This window comes from Drosophila novamexicana, unplaced genomic scaffold (assembly GCF_003285875.2).
Source record: "Drosophila novamexicana strain 15010-1031.04,08,12 unplaced genomic scaffold, DnovRS2.1 tig00000387-arrow-pilon, whole genome shotgun sequence".
Lineage (NCBI taxonomy): Eukaryota > Metazoa > Arthropoda > Insecta > Diptera > Drosophilidae > Drosophila > Drosophila novamexicana.
Genome location: NW_020824800.1, coordinates 1,205,045 through 1,231,859, shown reverse-complemented (window position 1 = coordinate 1,231,859; position 26,815 = coordinate 1,205,045). Strand labels below are relative to the sequence as shown.

The window sequence follows — 26,815 nt, the reverse complement described above, 5'->3', positions numbered from 1 at the left end:
AATTTTAAGTGCATTTCAAGGTTAGCATAGGCCGTGCACTAAACACATATTTGTATGCCTTTAAAGTTAAGAAAGATGTACATATTTTTCTCCCGACTAGATTTGCTTTCATTAAATATAAATCCAATCTAAATCAGTTTCTGGAATCCCACTAAAATATTTTTTAAATTTCAAGATTGAAAGGAAAAGTCGATGTATCGATGTCAAATATCCGCATATATCGTGGCATCGATTTTGGCAATTTTATTATCCGGGCATATAACTATTCGAACTCTTAATAAAAAAAATACGCTCTGTGTCCTCCTCAGGGATTTATTTGGTCTAAGGAGGGGTACCTTCATATGCTTCATAATTTTGAAAGCTAAGTTTATTATTTTTGGCATACGGGAATAGCATACTCAAATCAGTTATTTTATCCTTTCATAGTTACAAAAGTGGAGAGAATAAACTAAAAAACTATTTGAATTCTCAAAGTAAAAAACCAATTTATTGCCATAGCCCTAATTGAACGCTAATCCATGATTCGTTTATTATGCAATACAACCAAATAATACAAGGTTTCCGCAGCTGAAAACTTGAAGTTAAAGGAAATAATTGTTTATAAATACATTTCAAGCCGTTTGGTTTTGCATGCTTTGGTGGGATTTTCTAAAGCTGCAATAAAATCAATTTACGAGTTTTAAACAGCTGGGACGAGATTGATAAATGTGCAGCTTGAATTCAAAATATTTGTAGGCAGGAGCAAAATGCACTTGAGACTCCGGCTTGTCTGTCGACAGCTCGTCTGTCAATCAAATCGTTGTCAAGTGTGCTCGGCTGTCTACCATTTACGCAACGTGTCAATAAACCTGTAAATCAAATGGCCGCAGTATTGATAGGGTGATAGAACCGGAAATTGCCCAACTGCAGGACATGGAAATATTCCCAAATTCAACTTGGGCAATTTAATTTAAAATGAAAATTCAAATAGTTGGGCTCTCCAATGGATCACAAGTGCGAGCTCAGTCTAAATGTAATAAAGACGGATTTCAGTGCCGGAGGCGCACAAGATGAAACTTGACATGACTTCATACATTTTTTTTAAATATTTCCGAGGGCGGATTAATGATCAGAAAAAATTTCATTACTTGGACGCCCCCATTCCCAACAAAAGGGGAAAAAAACGACAGCTTCTTCGTGGAAAATGCGATTAGGCGATTGTTTGGGTTAAGTTTTAGGTTTTTCCGATTTGCATCAAACTTCTTTTCAAAGCTCAACATAAGATCTTAATGAATATGCCCTTTCAGTGATTTGGGAAATTACACCGTCCGATCGGTTTCAAAATCATTTTAAAGATCTCTAGTTCGATTTAAGAGAATATACATTCTGCATTATTTAAAGTAAAACATTTATGAAACGTTTATTATTTTGGATCAAAGTATGTATACAAATTTGTATTTGTATATTGTATTATATTGTATATATCCATTTGGGCTCCAATGACTATATAGTACGCCGTCCCCAGAGTGCGTTATTATCACCAATTACCCCATTTTCTTGATTCATAATTGGATGGACTTCGAAATTAGTATCAAACGGAACCTATTCGAGAAATTTGTAAGACCCACATTAATATATAAACATTTAAATAAGGCGTGTTCACTGCATCTGTGTTATTCATTTAATTGATGAGAAATTTTCAATTAAACTTACGTCGGCTATAAACACCCATTTAAAAGTTTGCTAGTTTGTCAATGTCAAAATTGTGTAACCCAGTTGCAGTGAACATCGCAGTTGAACAAAATTTTGGTGTGAATTAACTTAAGCCTATATGAACCGTCAGTACTTTTTCTTTACTTTAAAATACTGAATCTGTATTTGATATTATACAATGACGATTTGTCGAAAACTAAGTCCTTGACCAAAGTCTTATTTTCTTCAGACACCATTCTTAAATATAGTTTAAAGCAAGAATATATTCTTGAATTTTTGTGGATAATAATAATAAGCTCTTGTACCAAAAACACAAACAATGTTTTTAACGCGGCAAGTGTCACACACTCGGCAAATGTCAGGCGAAGCGCGAAAATAAGTATATCTCCATCTTTAGAAGTAAAGTTCCTGAATTAAGACAGCAAGACCTCAGAAATATTCTCAACACGTCCACCCAAGGCTGCAGTTTGCATAAATCTTTCTTTCCTAAACATCTGTCCAGTCAGTTTTTGTCCAATAAGGCTATTGACTATCAAGATTTATTATGGATTATGCATTATATCTGCCATATCATACCGCATTTATTGTTTAACTAATGCATATGAAAAATTAAACTAATTTAATATTCGCATTATTTTATAGAATTGATTATTTGTTATTTATAATTGTTGTTCTAAATATTCTGAATCATTGTAAGCATTTGAGCATTTGTAAGTGTAGTAAAATACCTGATTATTTGCTCCAGACTCAGTATTATTATCTGCGATTTTTGAATCTATTAGATGTAAAGTATATGGTTAGGAAATGGTTTTTATTGAAAAATGTGTTGTAAAATACCTCCAAAGACCACAAATGGTGAGCTGTCGAAGCTCAGATTTCTTGAACCAAACTCGCAACCAGCGACGTATCCACTTGGCTGCTCCGGCATATACAAAGCCCTATCCTGTTGGCGACGTCTTACTGGCCCCTCGTGACGCATCAAAAGGCTCTGCATTCCGCTCTGACGACGTAGCAAAACGTCATCTTCGAGCAGACTCATTTCCAACGACTGCTTCTGACGCATTTCCCATTCCAATCTAAGGCGCTCATTATCAGCTTCGCGCTTTCTTAGTTCTAGAATAAATATTTGTATATCAACGAAACCATCTGAACTATCAATTTAAGTTTACAAAATTAGAGTCTCTATAAACGGAGTTTTTACACTGAAAAGTTCGATTCGTTGAAGTAGTGCTACAAACTATTATCTTTAGTCAACTTGAACAAACTTTTAGCACTCGTAGAGGGTATTATAATTTGGTCATGAAATGCGAAGCGCATAAACAGCCGAGCCGATAAAGCTTTGCATGGGTACGTCATTCTGCTGCACGCAGTTCATATGCCGGAACCGGCTGAATTGGACTACCATATCATATAACTGCCATAGGATCGATCAGTCGAAAATGCTCCCTATATATATGCAAATTTCTATCAACATCGGACCACTATGTCATGGAACTTGGAAAGATCGGTCGAAAAGTAGGTTCTTGCATTGAAAACATTTTGTTTATTAAGATATCCCTACCAAATTATATAAACGAAACCGTATCATCATCGGACCACTATATTATATAGCTGCCATAGGAACAATCGGTCGAAAAGTAGGTTGTTTTGTGGTAAAAATGTCTGCTTCCCAACATATTCTAATCAGCATTGACTAGTTTCTCTATTCTCACATAGCTGCAAAAGGCAAATATCTATATGACGATATATAAAAATATTTGTCGTGCCAAAGATATCCTAAGCTTTATCTTGGGAATATGGCGGAAAACAAACACTAGATTTGTATAAATGTAAAAATAGTAACCTTGGCGCAAAAGCTGAGTCTCCCGCTCATAGCGAATAAACTCCAGCTGAGCTTCAAGCTTTTCTTCTTCCAACTTCATTTCACGCTTGAGAGCAGAGCGCTTGGCGCTGTATAGAGCATACAGCTCCTTCCATCTCGTGCCGTATTCGTGATCAAATGAATCGGGATCGGCGAAGCGCGGTCCAATGCTGCGAGCGTTGTTGAACTGGCTATTCTTGTTGAGAGCCTTTTCGGGCAATCCTTCTTCCGTCAGCTCTTTGGGCTCTACCACGCATGGACGCAACGCAGCAGTTAGGAAGAAGCATCTATCATGGCACATACGCAAGCAGATGTGGGCAGATGATCGTTTGGCAAACTCAACGACGCCCTCACCCGTGTGATTGCCACGATCGTCAACAATAATGAATGCTCGCTCGATAGGTCCAAATATCTCGAATGACTTATGTAGCAATTCGTTGGACACGTAGGGTGACAGGTTGGTAACACGCAACGCTGTAGCACTGGGAGCGAAACGGACGCGCAGATGACGGCCATTGACCAGGGCGCCATCCAAGGCACGTTTGGCTTTTTCAGCATTGACATGATAATCGACCTTAACGAATGCAAATTTTTTATCTGGACCCATGAATATATCGTCCAGTTCACCAAACGGCTTGAACAGTTCGCGCAAGCCCTCATCCCTTTGTAGATCATTAGTTAAATTGCCAACATACAGGCGATTGCGTCCTGAAAATTTAAGCTCCTCCTCTTGGACATCAATTGGAGCAAGGTCAATAGTCGGCCCATTTAGGCTGCGTAGCCGTTGTGCTATGAAATACTCGTCGCTCCGTTGAGAGTGATTGTTACCGCCGATTAAATAACGACCAACGCCACCGCCCCCGCCACCACTAGGACCATTACCATTGAAGCCTCCACCATAACCAGTTGCGCCATTGCCACCACCTCCGCGCGTTCCACGGTACTTGACACGTGGCTCGCCTTGACCGCCGGCGTTCCCGGCCACGCGAGCTCGGTACGATTTTGGCGGAGCTTCAAGTTCAGTTTCCGGTCGAGGTTGGTTGTTATCAGTATAATTATCTCCATCCATTATTATTTGTTCCTTTGATCGCTTTATAGCAACATCCTGTAGATGTAAAATAAGTAAAACTTTTGATCTTAGCATGCAGGTTAAATATATTTAACCCTAAACCCATTGCAAATAGCTAAAAAAAAATATATATTGGTTTTGTGCAAATTTATGCAACGAAGGATTTCTGCCCCATAAAGCATATCTGATCACAAATAGCACAAATAGCAGAGTCGATCTAGCCATCTTCTGTATATTCGCGTCGATCTCGAAATTCTCGAAATTTGAAATATAATTCCATTTCCAAAATAGCAATGAAAATAAAGACTTGGGCTTTTAAGGATGTCCTTTTATAGTATAGATATAGTACAGCCAATATATATTAACTGAGGGAAACAGGGGATTTTGTAAGCACACTCGGCTACAACGTTCCTACTTGTTCCTTTTTATGCTGCTTAACCGAGAGCTCGAGGCAATGCAAAGTCGTTTAGGGATTATCTTTATAGGGTTAGGAAAGGGATAGCATTTGCCGACTCTTCTTTGAATGGAAAAAAACCAGTCGAAAGAGTCAAAACAGATCTGCCCTCTCAGAAGCGCAACTACTACAGATGATATGGTAGTTATGCATGTTCTCAATGAAAGGACATCAAATATCAAATAACGATTTAAAATGAACACAAATTTTGACTATGCTTTCTCAAAATACTATATATACTTAGCTTAAAATAATATTTGAATATCCTCCTACCTGAATATAGGTATATTTAAGGCAGATAAACTATATACTTACATTATCCTTCTCCCAACGCTGTGAATTACCTTCACGACTGCGAATTCGTGGTTTTTTTGATGCTGGTGCAGGGCTGCCGGCTTCAATATTGGCTGGCTCTGCATTACGCTTGCCACTCTCATTAGTCTTAGTCTTAGTTGAGGGCACGTTTTCCAAATCATCCAAAATTATTGTAGACTCCATATTTAAAGCGAAAATACACAAAATTAAATAAATTTGCTCCAATTGAAGCTCCTCAACTGCTTTGTAGAACTCGACTGATGACTTCAGATGTCACAAGCTTTCAGCTAACAATGGCACGCCTACTATTGATGAAAATTTGCTTTATTAAACTTCATGGTTTCGATAAACGATAATATGATTTTAATTGATTGGAATTTGTGCTTTATCCTGATCAACTCTGAAATATTATCGATATCGACAGTCAGTTCTAACTTTAAAAACCGACCCTTCAAGAGGTTTCACTAATAAAATAATTTGAAAAAAGTGTTTTTTAGGATTACGGCTGAAGAAGAACGTTGCGGCCAAAACTAGTATTTTGATAAAAATAAATTTATTCCACTTTGTTGCCCATATACTTTCGATCATAAACAGTCGCTGATAAGGATTTGTATATTTTCGGGATTTACCTTCCTCTAGTGGGCGTGGCAAAATCATATCGTTCAACCATTTCTTTTATTAAGGAATATAACATTAAAATGAATAACTTTTTTACAAACATTAAAAACAATTTAATTATATTTCGCTATTTTATTATAAACACCATCCAAAGAGTAACTCGATGTGCCTTATGAATGCCAGAAAATTACCAGATTAAGCAATCAGAGTTAGGATAGGACTTTCTGAATTTATTACGGCATAAGTATGACTTGTGTGTTGACAGACATGATAGGGATTGCCTACATATCAAATTTATTGTGTACAGCTCCTATAAGGTCTGAGACATCCTTAGAACAGGATTTCGATATCGACTATTATCGATTAAATGGATAATAAGTTGGTATCAATGATTTAAACCAAGTCGTACTTGACTTTAATTTTAACGTTACCCACACACGGACAGACATGCGGTAGCACAGGCAATCAGATCGACTTGTTCTATACTCTATGGGGTCGGACATGCCTCCTTCTGCTTCTGACATACAACTGCACGGAACAACGATAGTATAAAACAATCTAAAATTCATCGTCAGTAATATCGTCATCGCAACATTTAATTACTCAGTTTTAAGAAATAAAATCCTTATAAAAAAAAAAACTAATTAAAACACATTATTTTCGCTGAGGAACTAACTCGATGACTTATCATTTTGATATTGGTAATAGATTCAAGTCAATTTTAAATTCTTTTACGGGCTGTCTAAATATCGCTCATCCCTATTTGAAATTCCTGTCAAAAATTCCGGCAGGTAAAAGAAAATTGCAACGAGAAGTTCTTAAGGCCATAAAGTCAACCATGCCTGTTATAAAATTTCTGACTTCCGATGATATAATTATTGAGACAGATGATCAAATAGCCCAGTGCTCAGACATAATTAGGGTAAGAAATTTGTAAAAAGTTTTCCCATGGAAAAGAATGTGTATTTGCAATATCATGAAAATGTAAGAGAATATCTGCCTTTTTAAGCCTTTACTGGTGTGCTGTACGGAAGAGGGTGATCCGCCAAAGCTGAAAGTGAGTGCAGCTATTTTGCGCAAAGTTTTAGAATGGGCCGAACATCACAAATATGATCCTGCAGGGGACACGCAGTGCATCAATGATCCCTGGGACACACAGTTTGTCAGTGTTGACCAATCCACACTTTTCGAACTGATCCAAGCTGCCAATTATTTGAATATCAAGGGGTTACTCACGCTCACCTGCAAGGCAGTGGCCAATATGATCACAGGCAAGACCCCGGATGAAATACGAAAGCTATTCGAAATAAAAACTAATTCCGCTCCCGCCGGAGAGTACTACGATTAATTTGTATTTTGCAAACTTGTGGTAGACATCTATGAAATGTTTGTCAGTGGCAGTGTATAGAATTCGATTCATTTATAAATAAAACAACTCGCCAGGAAGTTTTTATTATTTGAAAGCATCATGTCTGGGCTAAATCCATATAAGCATTTTCTAAATTTTATCTGTAAGCTGTCGCCGCACGGAAGGATTTGTGAGGCCCATTTGAGGGCAGAACATCCCGAGTGTTTCAGGCAAAAATCCAGAATATATGTACTATTGGAACTACCACAGAAAGCATGGAGGCATATATTCTCTGGAGATCGTTGTCATGATGGGCACTATTCACATCATTACGACTACTGTTCGCTTCATGATCACGATTCCTCTATTTTAAGCTGTGCGCTTAAAGTTCTAATAATACTTGCCGTCAGCATCGGAATTTTGTATGCCGTATTTAAGGTGACTGCACAAAGACGTGCTTCGCTTCAATAAACAGATGCAATGGAACCTGCTTATAACTTCAAATTTCTAGAATCAAAGGTATGGGAAAGAATATCAGAACATAAAGGGCAACCTTATATACAAGACTTCAGTAATATACTCGCAAATTACCAGTTCGTATTACTCTGTAATTATATCTGACAGTACAATATAATTTCAATTACTTCATATATATTATTTTTCCTTTTAACTAGTGGTAATCATAACTGGCGGCAGCTACCTTCCAATAATTAATTTGGTCAAGATATTTGTAGAAACAATAGTTTCCATACTATTTATGCATATGGCATACATATCAGATTCATATGGCTCTGGAAACTCGTCCGAAAAAAATTATATTACCATCTTTTTAATGCATGTTTCGAGAATGGGAAAAGAATCGTCGATAAACTGCATTGTGGACTAGGGTCAATGTTGGCGGCTTGCTTTTCGGCTTTTGCAGAAGAATTGTGAAATCAGTAAATTATACAATAATTAAGTGCAGAGGTATTAAATAAATTATAAAAGCCGTAGATTATCAAACGATTTATCTGATGCGTGTAATGCCAGGTAGCTTATATTATGTTTTTACACTAAAAAATTAACTTTCTATTATGTCGCGCTATATACGATATTTGGAGTCTGAAATTAGTAGTTTCAAAAAAGGTAACTATAGTGAAAAGGTGAAGTTTGTACGTCTTCGTGGTGGTCGGCACTCTTCGTGGCAAAAGGAGAATACTCGTTGCAATGGTATGAGTTAAATTTGACTCATTATATTGCTGGGAAAAGCGCGAGGAAGCTGCATTTAGGCCAGGCCGACACTATTTTAATTTGGTTAAAGCTCGGCACAGCGCAGCCAGCGGCATTTCAGTACACGGCAAAAGATTCAGTTCCTGCAACGGCTGCTGCTAGTGCTCCCACTGCTGCTACCACAATGTTCTCTGCTGTGTTGTCTGTTAACCGCAATAATTTATGCCTTTGAGCCGTGTTTGAGTCAAAGCCTTTGTATGATAGTGTGCCAGTGTCTGCATGCGTGTCTATGTGTCTGTGCCTGTGGCTGTGTTTGTGTCCGTGTGCGCATAATTTTGCCTATTAAAGTAAAACACTAACAACGCTTATCATTACCAACATCGCCCTGGCAGACGGCAACCACAGCAACAACAACAACAATTACGAACGCTGCGCTGCGTTGCGCATCCTTTCGTCGACGCCATTTTGTTTAGTTAATGCTCCGCGCGCGTGTGTGTGTGAGTGTGTGTGCATGTTTGTGTCTTCGCCTCGCACTTCCTAATACAAAAAAGCGACTTTTCAGCACAAATTTTTAGCAAAATTAAAATATTTATGTTGCCGACGTGCCTAATGCCGCGCGCTGCTGCCACCGACATTGCTGTCGCCGTTCTTGATACTCTGCCGCCACCTACTCCAGCGGATGCTGTTTAGTTTCTCTTGTGTGTGTGTGTGTGGGGGATGTATGCGTGCGTGTTCTTGATTGCGGGCAGCGTTGTCTATGTGGAGCTCAGCACACCCTTCTTTTGAGAAAGGTTGGCCATGATTTTGTATAAACAGTTTTGCTAATTTTTATTTAGGACTGGTTTGCATTCGAATTGAACCCATAACTAAGTTTCAGAGCCCAAAAAATAGTATGTGAAGTGGAAGTAGGACATCAGCAAGTCGGTGTCACATATAGAAAAAGTTACTTTTATTTTAATGCAGCCGTTAAACAAAAACCAATGTTTTGCTGAGAGTCCGCGCTCCTCGTGCCGCATTCGTCTCCCTAAAGGCAACAACATGATGCCGCCACTTACCATTTGCACTTAAACAATATCATTTTGCTGTACGTCCGTGGCGCAACTATGCAACTAGCTCACAACCGGACGTGCAACTTGCACTTCCCAGCAATTCTTTTGATGCTGCATATTATTATTAAATGAAATTTATTTGTTCCATAAACCGAACCTTTAACAATCATATGTGGTTAGATAAGCCTTTTAGTCTTTGTGTCAAGTTAACCTGTTAAAACTAAACTATTTGAAATGCAAGATAATAACTTTCTACAGACGCCCTCCCCAAATGGCTGTCAGCAGTACCAGTCATGAAGTTAATGATAAGGGTTCATTCTTGATCATAAACTTAAATCGACTCTCATGTTACGACCATATCTAATATGGCCAGATTGGTTTGGGCTTTTATCAAGCGAAGGCCGGGCACTACTGACCAGAGCTTTATTACTTGTTTAAATGCAAATGAAATGCATTTATTAAAGTGTCATTAGGGTCGCTGGAGGAAACCAAAAACAAGAAGAGAAGAGGAAGCGTGCTACGCAACAAAAGTAAATTAAGCATATTTCCTCAGGCCTTAGTTGGCCAAGTTTTTTGAGGCCTCCTTTATGACCTTTTTTTCTCCCTCTATGCCACGCCTTCTGGTGCACCGTGTGCGGTCTCTTTTTTATTTTTATCCATCCGACCGTCTGCTTCTTTTTAAAAACGTTAAAACGTTAAAATTTATGGCTATTTTGGGACTTACCGCAACTTCTGGCTCAAGCGGACTTAGATTTTAGTCCTTCTTTGGGACCTCGTACTTTGCGATACCCTCTGCCTACGCGTCTCAGCATTAAGCAAATGCTTTTAATTTTTATTTGACTCATTAACAATTTGAAAATAAGTAAAAACACTGCGTAGATAGTATCTAGTAGAAACTGATTTATCAGCCGAAAGAGTCCTCTTGATTAGTGCGCTTGCGACTTTAAGACTGTTAGCTCAAGCAAGGAATTTTAGGATCCTAGCTATGGATTTGACAATTTGTGTGTGGGTTAATTGAGGATGTCAACCTGCTTAATTTTGTGACCCTAGCCAAAACTGTGGAGGTTGATAATTTTGCCCACTTCCTTTAATACTTTTATCTGACAAATTTCAACACTTTCTATGTTGGCAAAATAAAAAATGTCCTCCAATTTTTTTACTTGAAATTTAAAACATAAACGTAAATGTACCCGAACTATCTGATTAACAAATGAGAAGAGTCTATTGCATTAATAGAAAAAGAGATGTATTTATAAAGATCTGAAAAAAAGTTGGAACTACAGTAAAATATTCCAGGTTACATTTTGGTCTGTGCGATCACCAATCAGTCACAATATGTTTGAGTTAAAGATTTACACAATTGCTCTCATTGAATTCTCAAATCTTCTCTAACGTCAGCAGCTTTTAATTGATTACTATTTGTAACTGTTTCAAATTGGCCTTATAAGGCAGGCTAGACTCTTTTTGGAAATAACAGTCATAAATCATCGCCAAGTTTTCAGTTCTTCTTACTAAGCAGTATCGTTATTCTTATCAGTATCGTATAGCTCTTGGCAATTTAACACTCGGGTGAGTTTAATTTAATTTTTCCGTATCTATGACACATGGCAAATGCATTGCGCATACGCCATGTAGTGCCGTCAGGAATGAAAAAGAAAACTGACAAGTAAAATTCAATTCGATAACAAATGAACTGTAAAACAGATGTTCATCTGTGAGTCCAGAGTATCAGAAATGTAAACTGAATTCCAAAAATATTTGTACACAAAGGGCAGACCAATTGAAATAATGCAGAAAAGCAATAGAGAAAAAAAAAAACGGAAATTAAGCAAATGGAAGGATGACTCTTACCAAGCGGAAATAACTGAAATATGCAATAGGAAATTCGCCAAAATCGAAGAAAAAAGTAAAATCAAAGCGAAAAATATTGTCGAACTGAAAGCTCTGTATGAATACAGCTCCTTTTCGCTTTGTTTTATTTGCATGGGCCACACGCTGCAGCTCAAATTTAAACAACTAAAAGCTTGTCTTGGCCAACACACATACATACACGTACACATGCACACAAACAGAACACACACACACACGCCCGATCAGTCAGACAGACAGGCATTCAATGCAAGTGCTGCACAAATTCCCAAACCTAAAACGTTAGGAGCAGCAACAAAATCCAAACGAAACCCAAAACCAAAACCAAAACCGAGCCAAGCCCCGTTTGCCATGCCGCGAATGATGGAGAGTGTTTTGTGTCGGTGTGGCTGCAACCGCATTTCGCACAAATATTGACCAATGTTTGGCTAAGGGACGCGCGGTAGGGCAGCTGCGGGGACAGGCGCAAAAACTAAACCGAACGCTGCGGCCATTAGATGATTTATAGGTCAGTTCGTAGGTTCCCAGTCCCTGTCACGACTCCACCTCAAAAAAAAAAAAAAAACAACAAAAACAAAGGCTAAAAGGAAAATGAAAACGAATTCGAACAACTGCTGCATCGATTGACAGATAGAGCATTGCAAGCAACTGTGAAGTTAATTTTTGCCCTGGACCGAAATTGTTGAACCCTCGGAGTTGGCTAGAAACGGGTTTTAATTTCGAGAGTCGTGTTCTGCAATTGAACACAACACTTTACAGACAGCAAGAGACCTTTGAGTTAACTCAAATTGCGTTAATGAAAAACGCTCAGAATTCTTACAGTGAAAACTCGATATGAAAGCCCATGCAACTTTGCAACAACTATGCCAAAGAAGCAAAAATATGTCAAGAGCTGTGTAAAATTGTAAAATATTATTGTATTCACTTTTAAGCCACATTACGATTAACTTCCAATTCACATTTCAATAAGTTAAACATGAATAATTAATCAATTTTATACCCGTCCGTTCGGGCACAATTTAAATCTACCCGCATCTTGAGGCTCTTGAACTGGATTAATAAGCTTTCGGTCAATAAACCTTTGACTGGCATTTTTAATTCAAATTGGGAGTGCAAAATGTGTGAAAAACGTATCAGAATAACTTTCATAAAGATCTTTGAAAATTATTTTAAAGCCGATCAGCTCAAAACATTAAATTTTATACAAATTCTTTTCAAAATCACAGTTTGTTATGTATTAATAATTTTTCTAAAACTATGGTCAAAACTGAAATGGAAACCGTTTAAACAATAACCATCATGTGGGGATCCATAAGTGAAACCCAAGTGCAGTCCAAGGACACAAACAATTCGTATTTGGGCCTGGTGTTAGCATAGCTAACTTAATTCGATTGTCGCTTGGGGACAAGGAATGGCAGCAGGTGTTGGCAGGATATAAATTCTAATCTGTTACAAGCTGGAAATAAAAAAACAGAATTGAAATTAAAAATTTGTGTTGATTGTGAAATTTGTGACACTTGCTGCGCAGTGGCGCAGTCCACCCCTTTACCTTCCTATCCCTATCCCTGCATCAATTTGCCAAATATTGTTGTTGTTGCTGTATGTCCTTGTATCACAAGCTGAGCTCGCTGTACCCATTGTTGGGCAGTGTCGTGTATGAATATTCGTGTTTCACTTGCTCGTTTATTTGCTTGCATTACAATTACCAAAGGAGCAAAGGACCCAAGCAGGACCCATATACACGTACGCAATTTGTTTGAACAGCACCTGGCCAAGAACTCGCCGAGTGTTGAGCTGTGTGGAATTGGATGGTGGAAGGGGTTGGACAGCAACTGTTGTTAGTTTGTTCTGTTACACAAACAAATTAATTTCGGACCGGACACTCGAAATATTTAGCACAATTCAGCAAATGCTCCTAATTGAAATTTGTGTGCAGGTGTTGCAGGGGGCGAAGCATGGGGCAGTTATTGTTGTTGTTAAATCATTTAACATCAGCACGAGTAGGTCAAATTATGCGAATTCCAATTATCGAATTGTTGCAATGTATCATATTACCATGATATTTGTAAATAATTATGCACATCAGACAACAACATTTGAAAACGAATACACAAAATGTTCGCATATGAACAAAAATAATTATACCCTGAACGAACTGAAATGTCTAAAAGGGGTATGATTGTTTTGTGCAAATCTATGTAACAGGCAGAGAGAGACATCTCCGAACCGATAAGGATCAGCACCAACAGACGCATCGATAAGGCCATGTCTGTCTGACGGTCTTACTGTATGTCTATCCGCACGGCTAAAAGCGTTAATGTAGAAAGCTAGAACTAGAGAATTGGAACTCAGGTATTTCTATGATCCGCACAGTCTCGAGCGTCGCAAGCGATCAATATCGACATTAATATCCTGTTTTTTGCGCATATATCTTTGGTTTTAAGAGCTAGAGTTGCCAAATTTGACATGTGGCATAGTATAGAAGGTATCAGATCAGGTATCAAAATCAATTAAATAAGAATTCCATTTGAAAATACACAACAATTTTAAACCAAAATTGTATTTGTCTATTTGTTAAAATACAAATATTCTATAACGGAAACATTCAATAGCGTGTTTTATTTTTAAATTCAATAAATAGAATTCCAATTGCGATTCTATTGTATGCTCTGCTCTGTGTATATGTTCCTAGTTTAATTCAGTTTGTTTCATACAAATCAATGTTTATAATAGCTACAGGGTATGGGGAGATGCCAATTAGTTCGCTCAGCTTATAGAGTGCAAATTCCTTACCGGCGGAATGAAAAGACTTTACCCATCCAGATTAGGTATATTAGGTAAATCGTATATTTCTTTATCGTAAAGTTTGAACGAGTCAGAAGTCAGCAACTCGCGTACTTGTAAGGTAATTGATATTTTATTAAATCTGATTTAAGCATCCCTTTACCAATTAATAGGTCAGAAATTCCATAAGCTGCACTTTTTTGCTAAAGCCCTAATTACTGGTTAGCGCTTATATGTACATGTATGCATGCATGTATGCATGTATGTATGCATGTATGTATGCATGTATGTATGCATGTATGTATGCATGTATGTATGCATGTATGTATGCATGTATGTATGCATGTATGTATGCATGTATGTATGCATGTATGTATGCATGTATGTATGCAGGTATGTATGCATGTATGTATGCATGTATGTATGCATGTATGTAGGCATGTATGTATGCATGTATGTATGCATGTATGTATGCATGTATGTATGCATGTATGTATGCATGTATGTATGCATGTATGTATGCATGTATGTATGCATGTATGTATGCATTAATGTATGCATGTATGTATGCATTAATGTATGTATGCAAGGATGCTTGTGCCTGTGTATGGGCATGCGTATATTAATGAGCATAATAATCGCATGCATTTTTGAATTACATTATATAAAAACTAACTATTCCGAATGGAGCTCACTTGTTTTATGTTACAACTATCGATGCTATGCGTGATAAGCGCTAGCTAAAGTCTTTTCAAATATAAAAATAATAATTTAAGCACTCAATTATTTAAGGCTTACTCGATATAATTCAATTTCAATATCAACACGTACAAAAAGTTCATGAGCTTGAACACGACACAGTTGAATAGATGTTAAAAGATCTCAGCTGGATATCAAATCAAACTGGAAAGTAACATAATAATGAAGAATTCCTATAAACTCTTCCTTAATTGAGCACGCCAGAAATGAAGCATTGATGTAAATGGTATTTACTCTTTGTAGTTTCAGTGCTTTTCAGCGTTCAGTTATTTGTATGCAAGCAATTCGTATTCATATTTCATTTTATTTATATGCTAGCGGAAGTTTTGAAACGCTGCGCACACAGGATATTAAAAGGACACGTTGTCATGCGTGTGAAGTGCCAACGGCAACGTCACCCAACGGCGACATATGGCACTTCTCGTCATGGACATGAGCCACTATATTTTTGGTATCTTATATCTTTTTTTTTTAAAGGTGAATTATGAATGAGAGGGCATTGCCCTGCCAAAAAGTTGGCACAAAGGAGATGCAGACATTTTCAGTTTTTAGTCCTTGCCAACTTTCAAAAAGTCGTTTCAACAGAATTTTAATTAAAGCTCTTAATGCATTTTTAAATGCCTGTCATCCGGAAGTTGTCCACGGGAGCTCCGCTTTCACTCCTGGCTCAAATTTAAATTTAAGGACCACAAACAAAACCTGTTTAATTTAAATATGCGCGAGCAGCCGCCAGGCCTCCATCCTGGTCACCAAAAAACTAAACCACACACATCATTAGTTTTTTGTTATATTTTTTTAAAGGCTGGGTGCAAAGAAAAGGGCAGCTGAAATTATGAGCTAAGCGTTAAAGAAACGCGACCCTCAGCCGTAGGAGCATCAGCAGCTAAAACATCATCACGTAACCACACAATTGTGGTCAGACGCAGCCCGAGGCCCTTGATGATTCCCCTGATGTTGGCGCCTGCTGTTATCCTTAGCACAGCTCTCAGCATATTTTGCTAATGGCATTTCAACTATTTTGATCTTTTGCCTTTGGTCCTGTGCGCCTTTCGTTGCCCTTTGTCTTATCGTTTATTAGTTCATGCATTCATTTTTTGGCAATTAACACAATAGGAATTTTCATAAAAATAGCCATCAGTTGAAGAATTATCCTTCCTTGCAGCGTTGTTATTGAGCCTAATGACTTCATTTATGCATTTGTATGCCTGTTAAATACATATATATGACAGTTTCAGTCTTCCTGTTCTATCTAAAGCTCCACGTCTAAAGTTGTATTTGCATAGATATCAAACCGATTTGATATATCGTTTGTTTCACCTAAGAATCGTAACTGCAGACTGCATTTGAGATTTGTAAATAAAATGACCAATTCACAAAATTGTTTATTCAGCTATAAATAAACTTACAGAAATTGCACATGTGGCGTATACGCAATATTGATAAGCCGAAACACAAAGATCAACAGCAGGTGACATGCCAATTCCCGGAGCAGTTTATCAAGGGAGCAACTAGCTGGAGCAACGCCCATTCCAAGGCTGTGGATTTACGTGAAAATTATGCCCATGGGCAGTCGCCATGGGCGGGCTGAAATGGTTTCCTTCAGGCATGTTTCAGCCGTAGTCAACGTCTTGGCTGGGTTGGGTGCTTCTAACATATATTTTGTGCAAATTGTAATTTAAACATTTTGGAGCAGAGCCAAGTAATAATTTGTTTTCCCGACTATTGCCGAGGCTGCTTTTGTATTTTTCTGTATTTGTTGTCTTTCTGTACTTTGAAATTGATGCGCTTCGCTGCACGAAAAACAAGGGAAGCCAAGGAAAAGCCATTCTTATCACATCCTTTGGCTGCGCACAGCATTTTGTAGCCCTCGAACAACAACATGACAGTCAAGTGTTGCAGTTGCGCGCAATTATTCGAATCCCCAGCCAGAGGTCTGACTCTGCGCGGATATTGTTGTGGGAATTTCTTTTCGAATCGTTTGGCGCAATAAATTCTATTAAAATGCAATTTGAAGGGTTTGTGATTTTAAATAATGCCAAAACAGTGCTGGGTTAATGCAGCAGGCAGTTTTTCTTGCAGTTCCTATCCTTTCTATTGTTGGTTATCCTTGCCCTAGAGATTTCAACTGTGCCACAAATTCGTTTTCGGATTTTCGTTTTACTTTCCATGCCACTGCAGATGGAAATTTATGCAAGGATGCTTCTCCAGATGCCTCCCGGTGAGTTTGTAGGCTATTCATGATATTTATAGCTTATTCGCTGCCAAACCAACACGCCAGGCTAATTGAACTGCCATTGCAATAGAAAATTGACAAAGAAGTTTCAGTTAAGCTAGTACACGACATCATAGCTCCAATAAATTTTCAGCTCTTTAGGGTATTTAGATTTATAATCTATACACTACATTCAACTGTTTCTGCTTGCCGAAAAACAGACAATTGGCAATCTAGGAAATACGTTGATAAAAATAGGCTATCATTTATATGTTACTTACTTATAAGTCAGTTCTTCTTCTGCAGAAGAGCTCTCACGCTTCCTCTAGGTTCTGCTGCTAGCTTTTCCGGCCTTATATAACGTAGTTTTATAACTCATGGAAAACCAACCTGTTGCGCTTAGCTCGCCCTAATTTTGACGAACCTGAGTGAAATTTCTACGCCTTCTATCATGTTGGGATTGAATGTATATTTAGATTGTTATCTTTTCAAACCCAAGCCGGTTTTTTCACTTAACTATTAGACATGTTCTCGCTCAAAAACGGACTGATATGATATATTATTACAAAATAATCAGCTCTTTTCATTTAACTAATACATATACTCGAACTCTATGATACAGTATTTCAAGGCTGATAAGATTTGTTGCATACTGTAGCTTAATTTTCGACCGATTGTTCCCATGGAGTCTCAAACATTGAGCACACATAGAGCACAAATAAATGCCGGGCTTGGTCATATCTTGATAATATTGTTCATTCAATAACAGCTGCTATCAAACATTTTACATAAAATATGTTAGTATATGTAAAACAATTTTTTCAGCTTAACATTTCAACATTTTCACAACATATTTCAAAGCTAAAGTAAAAATAATAATAATAAATTTATCAATGACAATGAACAAAACTACCGATAAACACAAATGTTCAACATTAACGCTTATCTGGATAGCCAAAGAATAGTTACATAAATAGTTAAATTTATGACAATGTTGCATGCAAATTTATCAAAAATTAGTTCTCTGTTTGCTGATAAAACATAATCGGGCTATAAACACAAATTTAACATTCGTTGTTGTCTTTTGTTGAGAACAATTTTAATAATTTGAACAAGTAAAAGTGCTCTAATCGTGTTCCTTCCTTGAAAGAATGTACTATTCGTCCAATCTCATTAGAGCACTTTCCCAGTTAAAGGCTTATATATGTGTAATATTAATATCAAAACAGAAAAAATGTTGTTTTTTAAATATTTGGCATTCCAGGCTTAAGCCTGTTTAAGCCCAGTTTGCAACCTTGGTATAAAGCAGATTGCTCAAATTGAAATGTAATTCGATTGCATTGGGCAACTTAATTCAAAGTTGTGTTAAAGGTGGCCTCCGAATATTATTAATAAGCCCCTTAAGCCCAATAAATGGCCAACAATGTAGTTATAGTTGTTGTTTGTGCACGGTTGTCCGTGTCGCTGCGTATTTTTTATGGTTATTGTCTTATTGTAATGACCATTAAAATTGGCATTGTTATGGCCATGACTATTGTTATTCCCGTTTTTGTTGTTGCTGGCTCCCACAGACATTGAATGAAAAGCGCAACAGCAGGCGGCAGGCAGCTGCGATGTCAGCTTAATAATTACAACGCACGCACACACACACACACACGCTTACACACACACACACACACACACATACACACAGACTGCAACTGCAGTTGCATCTGCAAGCAATTTTAAAATGAAAACCCAGAAGAAAGCGGGAAAAGCTGAAAAGCGCAGGGCAAACTGGCAGCCATTTGCACGTCGTCAGTGTCGACACATTAAAATAAATGAGACTTTGCCGTAAGCAGATCTGCTGTTGTTGTTATTGTTGCTGTAAAAATGGCAGAGCATTTTCACGTTTACCATGCAAAATTACGCGAAAATTACAATGCACAAAAGCATCGAGCGACATTCAGCTCAGTTCAGTTGAGCTCAGATAGTTCTCTTAACGGATCCGCTCCGTCCGTCCGTTGACTCTTTTTACGCATTTGCATTGCATGAATGAAAATTGCAGGTTGCAAGTGGGTAAAGGAGTGCCAATTGGCAGACTGACCTGGTTGTCAGGTTCGTCAGCCTTAATTACATTGAACAACTTCATTGGAGATCCAACGAGCCAAGCTATGTTTGCCATTGCTGGAACCGCTCGTCAATGTTGACCAAATTGTAAATTGAATACTTTGAACAGAGATGATTGCACGATGCATTTGGGCTGCCAAAGATTTCACACTCTCGCAAAAACTTGATTTTCGTGCAATGCTTTTAAGATTGTGACTACTAGAATTTACTTTCCTATAGAGCCTCTTTGGCGTTCCTTTCAAATTAACTATTGCTATTATATATATATACATACGCAAATATAATTTATAAAATACTGTCAATTAATAATCATGTTATTGATACTCATTGATTATTGGTTAAATGGTTTTTTTTGCAAATTTATGTAACATGCATACAATATTTACCTCAAAGTTTCACAGAAAATCTTGTTTAAGCCAACTATAGGCTTGCCCTTGCAATATTTTCGCTCTCGCTCTTTATTGAACTGCATTAAAGCGTCTCAAAATCGTATTCCACTGGGTATCAATGGCAGCAGCAGCTTTAAAATTCCCACATAAACCATAAACCATAACCCTAACCCAATAAACCACTTTCAGAGGGTGTTCGTTACGTTGACTGTTGCTGCTGTTGCTGCTGCTGGCTTCAATTTCACACCGCCAACAAGTGACAAGCAAACGAACAAACACACACACACACACACACACACACACACACATACACACACACACACACACACACACACACACATACGCGCACAACTATATACACAAACACACACTGGCAACGCATCAGAGTTGGCTGGCAGCATGCCACAAAAATGCTGCTGGCTACAACAAAAGCAAACGGAAGTCAACAAAGGCGCAATATGGCAAAACGCGAAGGGAAAAACAACAACAGGAGCAGCAGAGAAATTTGATCATAACGTGGGCGTCACACGATTTAACGCCCCGAGAGTAGACTATGAATTTTTATGGTGAAATTTGCCGTTTTTAATTTGGACGCGCCTCAAAAAATAAACAAAACGCCAAAAAAAAAAAAAAAAAAAAACCACCCACAAAATACGCAAAAAACTGTCAACAGGAGGCAAAATGGCTGTGGGTATGGTCATATTTTCTGCCCTCGGCTGCCGTGACACCTTCATGGAGTCCATGTCCATGTCCATGTCAGTCGTGCAATCCCTGCCGCTCATCTCCTCCCCGTAATAAAGCTCCCGACTTTCCCCCAGGCCGTCGCACCGGATATTTATGGCAAAAATGCAAAATTAATGATGTGTGACTTGAAAATTGTCGCTAAAAAATGTGCCAAATTAAATTTCGTCTGAGCTCAGGAGCCAAAAGCCAGCGAAGCGTTAAATTTCACCACCGCAGCATAAAATTCAATAAAACATTTCAGGCCCAAGCATCGTATTCCATTTACTTGGAACAGCTCCCACCCGATTCAGTCTCAAAGTCACAGAAATTTTCAAATGTTTCAGACAACCATCCTTGAATCCTTGGTTTGAAATCCAAACTACAAAAGTATCTGATTCTTTCAAAGCGCCATGTTTATATTTTGATCTTTACATTCTCAGCATAATCCCTTACTACTCTAGCAAACCCGCAATAGATGCCTTCTCGGCTGCTTATTGAACTTTTCTCTACTGTCGCTCTCTTGTTGTCTGCAATATCATCTGCAACTCGAAGTCAAATCCGATGACAGATCGCAAATGGTTTGCCTTTCGATTAGGTTTCCATTTAAGAAAACTATCAGAAATTAGTTCCATATATTTCGCTTGGGTAGATTACTTATTTTATTTTATTTTTATTCTTATATTGAATATTAAGTATTGAGAAAACTATTTATTTTTTTATAATTTTTATTGAGGCGCTTATTTAAATTAGGTAAACTCTCAAATTGTGATCTTTTGTTTTAGTTTTTATGAACTCTTCGAATTTATGCACTATAAATATAAAATCTAGAGACTTTAAATTTGGAATGTTGGTTCGCCTACCGATACCTATTTTATTTACCTAAAATCAATGAGATTCGATAGCCAGAGACACCAAATCTATTAAGCTCAATAATATCTTAGCTTGGTACTTTTGGTACTTGGTACACTCTCCAGATAGTCTAAAATATGATAATCGCCACTAATGCAGTACTGTGGGGTTGCAGAACTGGCTTCTATAATTTTAAATTTCCCATCTTAGATAGAAGAAAAAGAATAAAAAATTTCTGGACCTGTATTACAACTATAGAAGATGTTTTAGTACATTAACTAGAGCTTTCTTGGCACATTCTCCTTAAACTGCCCCATAACATTACCGGGTGGACTATAGTTGCAAACCACCCAGGTGCGATCAGCCCTGCAAAAGAAACAATTATAAAATATATAAGCAATCAAGGTGTCTGCAGCTTGTCTAATCCACCTGCGTGCCACACCCGAGCCCATCTCCTTACAGGCTTTCCAGATCAGCTGTGTAAAATGACCAGAGGTGGGCGTAAAATCGGGCTTATCGAAGTTAAAGGCATTGATCTCGCGGTACCACATGTCCACGGGCAAATCGCCAGTTACATCCATTCCACCAGACAGAAATATATTTTCGCCATATTTGGGCTGTGGACGATGCTCCATTGCGTTCTTATCACGCAGGTGCTGTGGATCAATAGGAATCGGTTAAGACTATCGATTAGATAAGAGGCAAACCCTTTCGTACATTGGCCCACTCCTGAGCATACTTGTTAAGATCGTTGTTAATCTTTAGCTCGGGGCAGCCGTGCATCTTCCGATATTTGTTGGTGGTGATAAATACATCGTTTAGGAATTTCTCATTGTTGGCTTTTGTATCTTGGCCAACAGGTCCGGGCGTACGCTCATGCGTTTTAGGTATCGGCGGCGGTCTCCTGGCCATGTATAATTTCGGGTGCACCCAGGTCCAGAAATCAAATCAACAACTTTTGAATGTTAAACTAATTTCATATTTTCTTTTTATTTGACAATGCGAAACATAAACAAGTTTTGTCAAATTCAGACAGGAATCTCTGACAATAAATTTAATAATAATTTACGATGAATCAGTTGTGAAATGCAAAGAGTTTAGGAACCGCCGCACACATTTAAATTGATTGTAACTCCAAAACCTTTTGCGGAGCTTACATCAAGTCACTTACCATAAGTACTAGAAATTTTATGTAATAAGTATAATTTTATCTGGACTTTCATCAAATGTGGAGGGCATTTTGCACATTGTACAACTAATTTACTTATTTTTACGATTTCAGAAAACGTTTGTCAATTTCTTAATTAGCCTTTGTTAGGCTGAATTATCTTTATAAGCCTTTTGTTTCCGACTAAAGCTAATAACGTGTCCCATATTAAGGCAAGGGTATTATCGTTTTGATTGATATCCAGATTAGATATTTCACAAACTCCAAATGACGAGAAGCTGTCAGTTGCTCATCCAACTCGGATATCAGTCACTGGCAGACACATAATGATTGGATTAACCCACATGACGTATGAGTGATGTATGAACATTTGCATTAGCATTGCCTCGCTACGGTTATTAATGAGTGCCGTTTCTTTCCACGACTTCAATGTGGCAGCCACAGCTGGGCGACACTAATTGCCAATTGAGTGAAGTAAAGTGACGTAAAGTCAGTTTCAGATGTTGGAGGCCATATTGCGAACATAAATTATTCGGCTGAAGAAGGGAAACTAGCGACAGTCCGAGTTGCAAACAGTTCTGTGATTGCAAATCCACAACATTTATTTTCGTGTTCTTGTCAAGGATTAAATAACCATGAAAATCTACCTTCTCTTCCTTAGCATTTTGTTGATGATATTCTTTCAGTAGTATTACGTTCCTCATGACTGACCGACTGTCTAGTGATCAATGTACATTCCAAATTAGGAGCTAGGAAGCTGAAATTCTCATTGATGGGGAAAAACGGTTGTAAAAACATTTTTCCTTACCATTCGAACGGCATCAAATATATCTTTTAAGGTCCTCTCAAATTTATTTAAAGGGTGTTGCACACTTTTCTGAATATCTAACCTTTCTTGGTGGAAACGACAGTCAAAGATTTGTTTGTGCGTAGTTTCTTTATAAAAATCCAAGCTTCATTAAAGGAACTTGTGGTTTTATTTAATACGTTTTGCAAACCTTTCGCAAAATCCAACCACCATAAGGGTCATATGTTGAATGAGTGAAGTTTCGGGTTTTGCTCATTCAAAAATATCCTGGCGAAAATTCATTTGAAACTTTTTTTACAATTCTCGAAAAGTACAAACCCCTGTGCGAGAAAATCATAATTTAACCTTAAGTGTTACTTTTTGTGTTTGTGTCGTTTTTGATTGTGTTGTTCACGATGTTATTTACTTGATTATTGATTGATTATTATTGATTATTTGGACATTCGCTTTAAGCGCCGACCTGTCAATCGTTTCAGCTTAAAGTCAGTCATTTGATTTAACTCGCCCATTACGAAGACTCAATTGCGATTCGCATCGGTAGACACACATTTCAATTCGCACACACAATATATTTGCGAATATGCCACAGAATACCGCATACAAAGCGTTAAACCAAAACCGTCGTTACTTTATGTCGATTTAATTAATTTCGCAAATTTGGTTTTCGCTTATTTATGTATTGTACGGGTAAACGTATAAATAAATATCAATAGAAATATATATATACATATATATATATATATGTACATATACTTTCGGAAAACATTTCGTTTTTGTGCTGCGTTTTAATGACAACCGCAGCATCTGTTGCCGGATGCACTCGATTGCATATGTACGGCAATTGTACGGGAATTCTACGGTCTGTTCAGGCATTGAAAATGCCAAACAATTAAAGCTAACTGCACAGAATTTCCATTGTATTTATTTTTAATACATGCCTAGAATTGGGTGACATGAGAAAAACACGTATTTGTATGTATAAATAGCAAATTGAACACGAATTCGAAGCTATGTTATATGATAATTCTAAAAAAGTAATTTTGTTCAATGAATATACCTGCATTTCAGGATTAAAAGGATTTAAATTGCTTCCACAACGTTAAGAGAGTCGAGGATAAGCTGCACCCAGTAAATATTTTCCATCACATTAGTTTTAAATGCAGTTCGCTTTAAATATTCATAATAAAATATTTCCTATTAACCCCTAAATCGATGGGGAGGAAGGGTATAAAATTGAAAGTAAAATGCTGACGACAGCAATTAAAGCTGATATCATTAATAAAAAACCATTAAGACCATATTTTCTAATACTAGTATATTCAACATATAGCTGAAAAATTTAAGGTCCACACCAGGTTCAAAAGCAGTTTTTCGCAGCCATTCCGCCGTATAACGAAAGCATAAACAGAAACGTACAGCGATTGACGGGACGCGCACTTTTACGCAAGTTTATTGCATCAGAACTCAAAGCCAATAAAACGGGGCCAGTCACTTAGCTGCAGACGGGTATTCGAGCCGGATATCGAGCTGATAGCTGGCCCGGTCTCCCGTGGCTTGTAGCCGGTAGCTGCACTTGTTAACCAGCTCAATTGAATAGACAAAGAGGGTCATTCGGTTCAGGTCATGCAACGCGCACGCCCACGCCCACGCCCACGCCCACGCCCACGCCCTGCTCAGGCTCAGGCACCTTTCAAAGGCTCAGGCAAACAGCAAATGGGAGCCAGAGCTGCAACACCTTTTTCCAGTGGCTACACTGGCCAAGGGGGCAGGTGTAGAGGGTGTGGTAGCTGCAGCTACAGTAGCAGCCGCCGCCGAAGTTGGTAATCCACTTTTGCCGCATTCGCTTCTTGCTGCGTTCATTTGAGCTGCCAAACATTTTAGCTTTTATGGCCCAAAGGGGCAAAAATATGGCAACACACAACCAGCCCACTCACTCACAAGCTTCCCCCTCTCCATGTCTACTCAGTTCTTCAGCTCACATGCCGTAAATGCAATTTCCAAAAATACTCCGCGTCACTCCAAAAAGTACGCTATGAAAAACACGGTACATGGCACATGAAAATTGTAGTTTTTATCGGCAGCTTTTTTTCTTTAAAAATTCGATGGCAAACGGTTTGAAAGATTTTTCCTGGTCATGTGCGAATGGAGAACGTAGCTCTAAGCACATAAACAATCTTTTTTGTTGGCCGAAAAGTTTTAAATGTCGTAAACGTTTTCGAACTGAACTATTCGGTTTTTAGACTGCTATCAATGGAGGATCAAGTGTTTTTACAATTGAAGTTGCCAAAGTACTTTTGATTTATATGGAGTTTTGATCAATCACTAAAAGCCAATCCCATCAGCATTCAAGTTAAGATAATGCGTTTCGGACGGTTATTTAGCTGTGCTTTCCTTTGCTTAGCGATATCTAAAGGTACGGATTCTTGATTAATTTCGATGTGTACCTTAAATATATAAAATTTGTGTAAAAAAGAAGTTCATACTTTTACAAATATTTGTTCAATTAAAGGCCTAACGGGGAATGAACTCTGAACAATGAACGATCTTTAATCTGTGTATGTTATACGAGAACCTACATATCAAGGTTTTTAAGCTATGCAATCTATAAATCGATATTTATCGATATTATATGTATAATGGGGGAGACATTAAAAAAACGGCAAACTCACTCTGGGGTTGGTATACTAAAATATATTTGGACAGACAAGCCTGACTAGATCGGCTAGCAGACCTGATCTGGGATAAGGTATCAGGGAACAACCTTCTGTGCGTTACATAAATTTCCAATAAATCATTGTACCTTTCCTTTTACCAATTTTGAATGGGTTCAGGGTATAGCAACCGAATAAATTAATTAACTTGATTATTCGACCATTTATCAGTGAGCCTCTGAATTTATGAATTATTTTGCTGAATTATCTAGATTTATAGTTTTAGCAAATGAATGTGTATTTAAATTCATCAGTATTCTGTGTATAAACTTTATCATTTAAATAAATTTCAAATATTTCACAAGCTGAGAGTGTCAAAAATGTATTCATTTCTTGTTGCCAGCTTAGGAAATTGTAAAATAAATTGAAATACGAGATGGGCATTTATCATTCTCACATTTCATTCAGTTTGTACGAGAAAGCTGAGTTGCATGACAGCAGCTGAGGCAAATTTCCAGTTGCGCCCCGAGGAAGTGGGCAGAGCCCGAAAAGCGACGCAACATAAAACTATCAACAAAATGCAGCTGAATTAAAATATTTATGTATTGTACGTGAGCCTCATGTTTATGTTCTATCATGTTGCCAGTCCTGAGACGGGGAGATGTGACTCTCTGGCTGTTGCTTCTGGCAATTTTGGCTGCATGAGAAATGGCGCTGCATATGAAATGCTAAAATTTTTGGATAGCCGAAAATGTGTGTGCAAATTTGTTTATTGTTTTAATAAATGTCAACATTCTGAAATTGCCAGCAATTAAAGACAAGCTCCGTGGTCCTGCAGTTGCAACAGCTGCAGCAGCTGCCACAGCATGTGGCAATCAC

The 26,815-nt window shown here is 37.8% G+C and overlaps 4 protein-coding genes across 6 annotated transcripts in view; 2 read left to right on the top strand and 2 right to left on the bottom strand.

Annotated features, from left to right (window-relative positions):
* LOC115760135 (vesicle-associated membrane protein-associated protein A) overlaps positions 1-26,815 on the top strand; it is a 73,706-nt gene that overhangs the window by 8,730 nt on the left and 38,161 nt on the right. The window lies entirely within an intron of this gene.
* On the bottom strand, positions 1,404-5,651 carry LOC115760133 (protein no-on-transient A-like). The gene is made up of 5 exons (XM_030701332.1): positions 5,392-5,651; positions 3,536-4,658; positions 2,530-2,805; positions 2,421-2,467; positions 1,404-1,581 (listed from the first exon to the last, which is right to left on the bottom strand). Exons 1-5 carry the CDS (start codon positions 5,572-5,574, stop codon positions 1,483-1,485), a joined length of 1,728 nt encoding a protein of 575 aa, XP_030557192.1. The 5' UTR covers positions 5,575-5,651; the 3' UTR covers positions 1,404-1,482.
* Positions 6,768-8,348, top strand: LOC115760137 (S-phase kinase-associated protein 1-like). 3 transcript variants are annotated; one of them, XM_030701341.1, is made up of 3 exons: positions 6,768-6,931; positions 7,019-7,876; positions 8,032-8,348. In XM_030701341.1, exons 1-2 carry the CDS (start codon positions 6,848-6,850, stop codon positions 7,355-7,357), a joined length of 423 nt encoding a protein of 140 aa, XP_030557201.1. In that variant the 5' UTR covers positions 6,768-6,847; the 3' UTR covers positions 7,358-7,876; positions 8,032-8,348. The 3 variants fall into 3 exon arrangements, with proteins under 3 accessions (XP_030557201.1, XP_030557199.1, XP_030557200.1); XM_030701339.1 differs by having other exon boundaries at positions 7,019-7,950; XM_030701340.1 differs by having other exon boundaries at positions 7,019-7,964.
* LOC115760136 (Golgi-associated plant pathogenesis-related protein 1) lies at positions 21,535-22,333 on the bottom strand. Its single transcript, XM_030701338.1, has 3 exons — positions 22,027-22,333; positions 21,739-21,965; positions 21,535-21,675 (listed from the first exon to the last, which is right to left on the bottom strand). Exons 1-3 carry the CDS (start codon positions 22,219-22,221, stop codon positions 21,588-21,590), a joined length of 510 nt encoding a protein of 169 aa, XP_030557198.1. The 5' UTR covers positions 22,222-22,333; the 3' UTR covers positions 21,535-21,587.

What these genes read in the sequence shown, in the direction of transcription:
- LOC115760133 (XM_030701332.1), bottom strand. Translation starts at nt 5,574, where the DNA reads ATGGAGTCTACAATAATTTTGGATGATTTGGAAAACGTGCCCTCAACT. An exon ending in ACCATTTGTGGTCTTTGGAG is followed by an intron (nt 2,468 to 2,529) that starts GTATTTTACAAC and finishes TACATCTAATAG; the next exon opens with ATTCAAAAATCGCAGATAAT. An exon ending in AGTCTGGAGCAAATAATCAG is followed by an intron (nt 1,582 to 2,420) that starts GTATTTTACTAC and finishes TTTCTCGAATAG; the next exon opens with GTTCCGTTTGATACTAATTT.
- LOC115760137 (XM_030701341.1), top strand. Translation starts at nt 6,848, where the DNA reads ATGCCTGTTATAAAATTTCTGACTTCCGATGATATAATTATTGAGACA. An exon ending in AGTGCTCAGACATAATTAGG is followed by an intron (nt 6,932 to 7,018) that starts GTAAGAAATTTG and finishes TGCCTTTTTAAG; the next exon opens with CCTTTACTGGTGTGCTGTAC.
- LOC115760136 (XM_030701338.1), bottom strand. Translation starts at nt 22,221, where the DNA reads ATGGCCAGGAGACCGCCGCCGATACCTAAAACGCATGAGCGTACGCCC. An exon ending in ATGCTCAGGAGTGGGCCAAT is followed by an intron (nt 21,966 to 22,026) that starts GTACGAAAGGGT and finishes ATTGATCCACAG; the next exon opens with CACCTGCGTGATAAGAACGC. An exon ending in GGCTCGGGTGTGGCACGCAG is followed by an intron (nt 21,676 to 21,738) that starts GTGGATTAGACA and finishes TTTCTTTTGCAG; the next exon opens with GGCTGATCGCACCTGGGTGG.